The sequence below is a fragment of the Acanthaster planci genome, linkage group LG08, assembly GCF_054643075.1.
Source record: "Acanthaster planci isolate LZ-2023a linkage group LG08, COTS_SCS, whole genome shotgun sequence".
Taxonomy (NCBI): domain Eukaryota; kingdom Metazoa; phylum Echinodermata; class Asteroidea; order Valvatida; family Acanthasteridae; genus Acanthaster; species Acanthaster planci.
The window spans coordinates 21922575-21933058 of NC_141784.1; the positions used below are offsets into that span (position 1 = coordinate 21922575).

General features: G+C 39.3%; 1 protein-coding gene across 1 annotated transcript in view; it reads left to right on the top strand.

Annotated features, from left to right (window-relative positions):
* Nucleotides 1–4555, top strand: part of LOC110976831 (poly(rC)-binding protein 3-like) — a 73736-nt gene extending 69181 nt beyond the window's left edge. Inside the window, exon 16 of the mRNA XM_022230504.2 lies at nucleotides 330–4555. Within this exon, the coding sequence (XP_022086196.1) occupies nucleotides 330–366 (37 nt within the window). The 3' untranslated portion in view covers nucleotides 367–4555. The remainder of the gene's footprint in view (nucleotides 1–329) is intronic.
* Nucleotides 4556–10484: the final 5929 nt, after the last annotated feature.

Here is a 10484-nt window from a genome sequence, read left to right on the forward strand (position 1 = left end):
CGCGTTTTTTTAAAGACATTTTCTGTGTTACCTGTTAATAAAACTCATTGTTCTATGTAGAGCAAATTGATATCTCGTGAAGATATCTACACGTCAACTTGGTATTGTACTGCGTTTTACGCACCAATAAGAATTGGCCTATTGGTGACTGTAGAGCACAAATTATTTACAATTGCTGAGGTTATCATCTTCAAGCAAGTACATTTTACTCATATTTTTCATTAATTGAAGAACTTCAATACTGTGAATGAAACTTTGTAGCTTTGAGATTGCATGTTGGTTCTTAAAGGAAGTTTTGTCTTTTTGACTTTCCTCGTCTTTGGCTACAGAATATCGTCAGAAATCACCGGTCTTCCTGCATTCTGATTGGTGGAGAGAATCCGTCCAATTTCTCCAAGCGCAATAAGCATTATGCAGCGGTATGTATTCTTGTTTGTACAGAATTTCAGAGGACACAATTCTCCATTGTGATCAACCGGAGAAGTCCTGCAATCGGGACTTGGGTCAGTAGTAATTTGTAAGACGTTAAACATTGTGTACTTAAATTAATTTTGATTTGTGTGTCACGCAGTATCAAAGACATCAATCATAGAGAATGTGCTTAACCGGTCTTTCTGTTTTCAAAAGAATTTTAATTGAACTCACAGTTTAAGAATTAACATTTTAGATGTTTCTAATTAAAAGTCAGGAAAATATCCGTATGTTATTTTAAACGGCACAGGAAACCATCTACGTTCAAAAACCGTCGATTCCGCGTTGAAATTTAATAGAAAAGCTGAGATCATTCGTGAATACCAAATGCTTTGTCTGGACAAAAAAGTTCAGTGAAAACGACGGAACGATAATTGTATGAATCATAGAGACATGGAAAATTTTCGATATATCCAGCCGGTTTATGGACTACATGTACTTTGCTCTCCAGGCAATAAAATAAAAATGTACCACGTCTTGGAAATCAGTCGTGTTTGTGACGAGTGTGGTATGGCCACGTAATAGTGCTGGTGTACCGTAATTTTTTCCCAAGAGTTTAGGATACGGGTATATAGCGATAGGGTAACATTTCCTGCTAAACTATAACTAGATTTGTGCGTGTACTGAGTTGTACACCGCATCGTCATTGGTGTGGCGTTTACTTTACAATTCATTGTAAATTTGACAGTTCCGCTGGTGCTAATGTGGCCTAGTATTGCTTTTCTGTGTGAACAACTAGTGAAATGAGACACCATGGCATTTCATTGAACTTAGAGAAAAATCAAATGACACTGTATTTTGTTTGGTACTGTACAACTTCCAGTACGTACGATGCATTTTTAATGGCAAGCTTACACAGCTTGTCGCATATACTAGCAACTTCCTAACGTAAAACTTTGTTTGCCAAAAAATCCCAAGAACTATGAACTATATAACATAAAGGAATATCTGAGAGATTTGGTAAGCATGGTCAAGGTGCATACAAAATGACGTTTCTGTAAAGCTACTATTTCTTGTGAACGATGTCTTGAGTATTTGTCGTCTTCACAGGACGTTTGTGCTGTCCTGTAAATCTGCTATGCAAATACTATACCGTGAACTAAATCTTTAGAGTTCATCGCTAATAAAGATGGACGAGATATTTCGATTTTTTCAACAACCTTCCCAGCTGTTGCATTTGGAAGTTAAACTCAACTCACAGTGTAAAGTCCCCAATATAAATTCTGTTGAAATGTTAGTGATTTGTTAACCTCCTGGAGGCCTGTTCATACTTCAGGTGAACGCGAAAGCGAAGCCAAGTTAACATCAAGAAATATTACCTGTGCGATGCGTTTTAGTTGAAACGTGATTAATGCTTGACCATTCGCAGTACGAATATTTGATTGATGTTACAGTTTTGCTTTCGTGTTTGCATATGAACCCGCCTTAGTTACGTTTCTTAACAGAAATAAGGAATTTTGAAAAATATTTTGTAATAATATGTTTATATATTGAATCAGTGGCTATCCGTAACGAACTGAGATTGGCTTCAACGTCATCAAATTTTATGAACTTCACAATTTTTGTTTTGTTTAATTGATAAAAAGCCCTTTGAAACGTGTCAAACGTTGTCTACATTTATGCACTACTCGACAAAAAGCCAAAAGATGAATGCCGCACTGTGAACTGTGGTGTCTCCATTACTACTTTTTATTGTTTAACCATTTGAAGTAATCTGAACAGGTGATTATTCTCTTCTAGTATCACTCCGCGCATCTTGTTTATAACCAAAGATGGGCAGACACCGTCTAGAATTGATATTGCGTGGATTATCGTAGCATTGCTTTATGTTGTGCATCTTAATTGTTAAAATAAGTTCGGTCGTTCTTCAATCCATCATTTCACGATACAAAATGGACGGTAATTTGGCAGTATAATCCCCAAGCACAAGCAAATGTAGATTTCATACCTGGGTTCAATCTCTACTAAAAAAATGTTTGCAAATGACTGGATTTTGTTATAAGAGACAGCGCACGGATGGCATTTTTCGCTTTGTATTGCAAATAAGTGTCGTTTGTTTTAACTTTTAAAAGCATACCCATCACTTAACCTACATGTGTGCATTTGCATTTACGGTTATGTTGCTTCCAGTTCCCCCGAGTGAGGAATATTTTGTTTGTTTAAAACATCTCTAGCCCCCAAATTGAAAGATGCATTAATTCTTCTCTCTGAAATTTAAACTTTGAAGCGGCAAATACATTTAGATCTTAATACGAATCCACTTACAACTAGCAGATAGAGTTGCACCTGAACGTTTTTTCTGTAATATTTTGCAAGAAAATTCTTTTTAAAAATGGTTTTCCAATACAAATTTTGTAACCCCATACACAAATATTTGAGAGAAAATAGTGGAAATGTGTGACCAAGGTATCGCGTTGAGAAATATATAATGGAATTGTCACTGTGTATGTAAATATCGTTTTAAAACATGAAAGCAATACTTAATCTTTTCGCACTATAACCACGTAAACAGTACTTAATATTGTACCTGTGTTTTTGGATATAGGTAGATTTGATATTCATATAAGCAGATGTCAGCCTATACATCTATGAATTGTTCCTAGTACATCTGGATTTGCGTAGTGTCATTTGTAAATTTAGTTTCGTTAATTGCTCTTCTACGATCAAAAAACACTATAGATGTTTGACATACATGTCTGTGAAAAACAGGAGAATGGCAGTTTCCGGAAAGTGGTCGACTTATCGTTGCCAAAACCAAAGAGTATCACAAAACTGATTCTAGATAGAAACACTGGTTTGCGTGAAGTATTCGAAGTAGGAGTAGTTGTTTTATGTTGCTTTTCGTTGGCGTATCGGCTTTTTGTGTGATACGTATTTGCGCCACAGGTCTTGAACGTTGCATTATTATGATAGTTAACGTTTTTCAAAATGATTCACTACACCCTGCGTGATTTTAATCGGGTAGGTGAAATGACATCAGCTTTGCTTTCTTAACATGGAAACTTGCGAACACATGTAGGGTTGCCGCAAGTTAGGCCTTTGAATCATAATTTCAGTACAGGAAACCAGAAAGTTGCATTGTTGAACGAAAGGAAAAGTACGCCGGCATAGCTACGTCTCCGTTGAAAAACGTTCAAATAACAAAATGTTAGCCTGTGATATGAATGTGTAGTATATTTTTGGATGGGAATGCGTGATCTTAGAGTTTTGGGCCAAGACGTCTCCTTGAAACCAAGTGAACAAAATAGGAGTTTAGAGAAAATAGGAGTCTGGTTGACATAATCTAAAGGACCACTCAATGTATCACCTAGAAGTTGAAATAATACAACGCATTTCATATTTTACGTAATGTTTCCATACAAACATAGAAAGATATCTGTATTAGTTGTAAAGTCTATTCTGTACATATAGTATTGCGTTTGAGTGCAATGGTGTTGTATCTAACAAAAGTTTGCATTTAATTATGTATCTAGTATAGTCATTACAAAATGTGTTTATTCTTTTAAATAATTTAATATATTGGCCATGTATAGCATGCATGAATTAAACAGTTGAAAAATTGCTTTTAAAATGAAAAATATAAGAAGCATCGCATTATATATAGCAGTTTTTTGTTGACATTTTAATTTCTTAATTACCTCAACGATAATTATTAGTGTCCTACTCCATGCTGTAGCGCCCATAGGACTAACAATATTGAACGGACAATGATTTGGCCTGTGGCCAAGCTCGTTTCTTTGTGTACTACATCGATGGGAAAGCAAACAAAGAACTTGTCGACAGAGGGAGCCCTTCTTGCCGAGAGACACTATAAGAGCCATCTCAGTTCTAATATTTCACACAGCGGAACGAGGAACTTTTGTGGGTATTCTCTAGTTTGTTTGGATTCTAGAATTTGTGGTTACATTAGGTCATTGTCACTTCATGCAATGAAGAAAAAGGTGTGTACGAAAGGTTTGATTCCTTTAAAAAATACAGGGTAAAAGTGTCTGAGAGTATAAAGTCTGTCAACCCGAAGAGTAAATAAAATACAAATAAAATATGACCGTGATTAAAGGGCGGGAAATTATTTGTGGAAATTGAACTGTTCATTTTCTCTGTCATAAGTTGTGTTTGTTTGTTTTTAATGCAGTGTCGGTCGTGTGATGAAAATTATTACATTCTATACTTAATCTTCACCTTCATCATAGAGGAAATGTGTTATGGAATTACTGAATGAATTAGGCATTGACCACTCCCGCAATGGGTCTATATAGAATAAGAAGCCTTTACTGCGGTGGTGCAACGCTCGTGGACAGGTGGTTCGCGCGCCTCTTTGTCTTTGACCAATCTGATATCGTGGTTTGCCAAGTGCACGCTCGCGTGAAGCTGAAAAATATGCGTGTGAGTGCGACGCCACCGTTGTTATGGCGTCGATCCGGATTGGTCTATCCGGTTTGTAAGTGACTTCGTCACAAAGGTAGACGCGCCACGATTTTCAGGCTTCCATTGGACGATCGCTGAAGTTGCGCGTTAACTTCCGTTTCCATGGTGCCATGTAAACGCACGGACGTATATAAAAACATTGGACTTGCAACTCCTTTGTATGAAAAAGAAGCCAACCAGCGGCCATTTTACCGAGCCGAATGTAAAAGCGTAGGTCACTATTGACGCCAGGAAGAACATAGGCGGGCATTGCCAGGAAAGTTTTGTTTTCGGCTCAGTAAAATGGCCGCGAGTGGATTCAATGACTCAATAAGCTGATTAAGGGCATTACGAGTCCAGATTTTATTATATACGTCCGTGTGTAAACGGCTATCAATGCATGCAACTCTACGTGCAGTGCATGCGCAATGGCCGTGGTTTAAACTGAAATGACGTCACACTTACGAATCGGATAGGTGGAAAAGGCATGTAACATGCGCGTACTCCCCGTCCACGAGTGTCGTGCCACCTCAGTAATGGCCTCTAAAGGTTGACCCCTGATGGTGCACTTCTGGAACCCTTGTACAGGAAAAACAACTTGCAAAGGTTCGTTCAGTTACTTCTTAAAAAATCAAATTCGGAAAAAGGACTGTGGAAACTATTTGCTAGTATATCAATTTATAGAAACTGAAAAATTACCTGACCTAAAAGAGAAATATCCTGCCAAAAATTGACCCATCACTTCTGAAAATCTAAAATACATGAACAGCCCAATGCGGCGGTCTTGTACGCAGATGAACATTTACGGTTTGAAATATAATAGTGGTCTGCCGGTAAAAGCTGAAATAAAAACAGATCAAAATATTTAAAGGGATTTCTTTTTATTCGTAAAGGAAGCAGTAGTCTACTTTTACGAAAACTTCTAATATTTTATCTAACCTTTGCTGACAACAACTGCGTGATGTCAACTCAACGGAATCTTGAACACATCGACTTCAGGTAGGCAAATCTTTGCAACTTGATACAATCTCGTATTTTATTGCAGTAAATTTGGCAATATTTATTGTTTATTTTTTAACAGATTCACTTAAAGTTCCTGGTATCCAAGCGCTACTGTTTACATAACTTGTGATGGTTCTTATGAAAGTTTGGAAAGATGTCTCAAAATAACAACTGGATCTGTTGAAATCCTTGGCACAGGAAAGCCACGAAGGAAACCTTTAATAACGGAAGTGTGAAATAGAACTAGTTCTGTAGTGAAAGATAAATGTGTTTGTCATGGCTCGTAGAACCTATGATTATGCTTGTACCTTTGCAAAGAAAATGTGGTTTCCCTAATCACTTTTTAGGGAAGGGGCTTAAACTGGTCTATGACCAACAATTGGGCTCATTTATGATCTCAGAAACAGGGGATAGGTGATACACTCGAAAATCCTTTGCTTAAACTGCGAGTTATAACGTGAGCGTCAAATTTTTCAATTTGGGAGATGGGTGCAATAACATTACCCTCGGCAAAGTTTTCATTCATTTCGCATCTTTAAGTCATCATGTACCAGAATTTATGTGCAGTTGGCCCTTTACGTCCTAATTTCTTCACTCCACAGAGTCCATTTATTTTACAAATCCATTCAGACAATCACGCCTTTTACATTCCATATTGCCAAGCGCACAAAATAGTCCTAAAAATAACGAAAAATGGTTATTCAACGTAGTTCCGCGATTAATTTCCGTATGCAAACAATATGCGTGCCAGCCTGGGCCATGCTTCAATCTACAAAAGAAACACTTTCGTTTCTGTGTACTCTGGAAAACACGAAGGTTTTGCCCATTACAGATTCAAGGTTGGAATCCTGCATCCATGCTGAGCTATACTGCTACCTGCTGCGAACTGAATCACACGCTTTCTTGAGTTGTTTCAGGTTGAACCTTGGAATCATGAACGTGTCTACAGGACAGTCTTCTGAGATCGCTCTATTTCTTCTGTACGTGCAGTCGGTTGCCCTGTAGATGTACATTGTACTTCCAGTGATATTTTTGGAGAGCTACGTCGACTGTGTTGTTACGGGCATTCACCGCCATGCTCGGTGAGAAGTTTCTTGGACAAAATTCGAAATGGAAGCTTTTTGAGGACATTTTGATGACAGTGAACAGCATGCAAGACACGAATGTACAATGTAGACAGTCTTTACAAGGACTTGGGAACGAAGGGGCCGTCCAAAGTTTTCAACATTTTCACGGTCGCACAAAGGGTACGATCAAAGGCGACGGCACGACGTTGTGCCGTCGCGTCGTGCCGTCGCCTCCTTTCTTATTGAGTTCATGCTAAGATAATTTCGTCGCGTCGTGCCGTCGCGTCGTGCTATTTCTTGTTAATGTTGCATCGTGCCGGCGCGTCGTGCCGTCGTATCGTGCCCTCGTGGCGTCGCGTCTTGCCGTCGTGGCGTCGCGTCGTGCCGTCGGGGCGATGGCACGACGCGACGCTAATTTGGCGGGAATAGAACACCATACCCACAAACGTTATATAACAACACATCGAGCGGTTTGTTAATATACGAAAACAAGCCGTCTGAACTCGGCCTTTGTTGAGTTAGCACAGAAGATGTTACCCAACCAAATGGCGCCCTCCTATTGTGTCTGCCATACCTCAGATAGACCAGTAGGATGTTGTGACTTCCCATGTCTACGGCGTCTCCTTGGAGCGTTTTTATCGAACTTTGTGTATACATTTATGAATTTGATTCTAGTTTCCAAGTCTACCTTCAGATCGCAGCTCTGTCACACTTGACGCGCTGCTAAGAAAGAAAAATATATAATCAAACAAGCATGGTCGAATTTTGCCGTCTGCGTCTGTTTGTGTCAGTACCGGTACCGATAGAACATTTTCATAAGTTATGATTGCGTATTGCCCGTGACTGTTTGGGAATGCTGTCTGCCTCTCTTTAGGTTAAATTGCACTATCTAATGATTTCTTTTTACTTAGACAAAATAAGTAATCTAAGTATTATAATCTGTAATTAATTTTACAGCGTTGGAACTCTGCAGCTAAGCCGTTTAGGATTGCAAAGTGTGTATGTTACAATACAAGGGGGACATGTGCCGAAAAGTTTTGAACTGAATGAATACATTTTTAGAAATATGTGTTTGGATGTACCAAAGGGAAAACATTGTTAGGAATATGTGTTTGGATATACCAAAGGATCTATCAACCTCACAGCTATTATTAATCTTTTTACAGGTGAAATGAACGATGATAAGGGCAACAGAAACCCTGTAACTCCAGATGAGATGCACAAAACTCTTGACGAGGACACACAAAGACGTCTTCCAGACGAAGAATCTGTTTTCAAGAAAGTCTCAACTCCAGCTTAACCAGGAAACACATCTCTGAAGTATGATTATGCTGAGGTTGGTGGTAGCGTGGCCATTGCTATGACCGTCCGTTCTAGGGCATCTAACGAGGGATATGTTGACAGCCAAAACACTAGAAAGGAAAATAAGAGGACACCAACCAAACAAACTGGAAAACAATCCGATATAAACGGCCTACTTAAACGACCTCCCAGAATGCATCTCAAAAGGCACTCCGGTTAGGCTGTTCGCAGATAATGCATTTAAATATCGTGAAATTAGATCTGAGGAGGATTGTTCCATCCTACAAGCTGACTTAGATGCACTTACTAAATGGGGATCTGACTGGCAAATGGCTTTCACTACCAGCAAATGTTTCGTCATGCACTTCACAAAAAGGGACCTCCAAAAATGTCTCCTTACATTTTGTGTGGAGATCAACTCCAGACCACTGATTGTAACTCGTACCTGAGAATAAAATGTAGTAATAATCTAAAATGGGAAAATCACATTTTGGATGTTACCAGTAAATTTATGAAGACAATGGGCGTTATCAGGAGAAACTTCAAAACCTGTCCAGTTGGTGTAAAATCACAGTTATACAAATCATTGATTCTGCCTAAACTCATGTATGGTTCTGCTGCTTGGTATCCAACAACAAAGAATGAGAAATACCGTCTTCACATGATCCAGAGATCTGCTGCCCGTCTGTGTTTTTCAATGGCAATTCTGTAGGGAAGCGAGTGTTACTAAAATGCTCCACCGACTAGACTGGTCAAGCCTTGAAGTTAACCGGACGGTCGTTAAATTATCTCTGATGTATCGAATTAGCCACAACTTAGTTGAGATAAAGTGGGAAGATCACCTGTGTAAACCCTCTAGAAGCACCAGGCGACACCATTGCTTATCATTTATACAAATAGCAGCAAAATCAACCTTATGCGAACAGATTTTTCTCCCTGGACAATCCCTCACTGGAATAGCTTGTCACACAATATTCTGGACATAGATAAGTATGACTCCTTCAAATCCGCAGTAAGAGTTCATTTTCAGTAATTTCATAGCCCACCCAGCACCAGGTCTTTAGGTCATCTGATGCGGATACCCGTTTTATCAGAATCACAAATCCAGATCCAGATATGTTACATTAAGGCAAACCACAAAATTGTGGCTCAGATACTTTTGATTATGCTATTGTCTGTAATTCATCACTTTTTATCTTGATTTGCAGAAACGACAGGTGTACGTTAATGGCAAAATAGGTACAAAAAGTCACAAAGCATCGTCGGATCTGCCAACACAAATCCTGACATGTTTATGCCTAGGTTTCCTAACCTGTATACTTGTGCTTCTAACCTAGCCCATGGCGGACTTATATACCCAGCAAGAAATGAGACCGAGAGGTACCCTCCCAACATGTCCAATCCCTATACACATTCCAGACTACTGTTACTTAACACATCCCCCAAGATGTCTGAAAGGAATTCCCCAGATTCCTGCGAGACAATGACCAACAAAAGCAGGGGGGGTTCTCTTCCATCTCATACCTTGCTGCATATGCGGACTTACAGATTTCACAAAGAGACAATAATTCCAGTCCAGGAAGGACCGGTTACTAAAGAACAGGTGTTCAGTAAGGACGTAATGAGGCAGGTGCCTCCTGTCAATAAAAACCTTTAATACACGCTGAGTAGGCGAAACAAATTTATTCCAGAATGTGTGGCTTTGCGTACACTACACGCAGAACGCGTGCAAGAACCCACTTTGAAAACTTGTATTAATGCCATCAATCGTTCTTTTGCCGCTTGGAGGTTCACTTCAACTCGGGGCGGATAGGGTGTCGTGATTTTCCAAAAGCACGCGCGCAAGTGAAGGAATGAGCTATATAGTGTGGCGCCACCACAGTTTGATCATTGTCGCTTGGGACGCGTGACGAAAGAAAGGCATGTGCGTTCCGTTGTGTGTGTCTACTGGAATGTGCCATTGTTTTGAGCGCTATTATGAAGAGCGCCATGTTTGCAAGCTTTTATGACTTCATGCGGACCATTAGTGACCAGAGTATCTGCTGGCATGAAGCAGAGATGTGAATCTGGAGTGCGTTTATGTTAACGAACGGAATAAATTGTAGCTTGAAGACAAAAACATTCACGTCAAGAAGCTCCTAATCGTAAGTTGAACCGCCTACTGTAGACCTAATGATATAATTGAATTGAACTACACCGCACAACTGCCATGTTTATTTAACATCTTAAAACCAGACA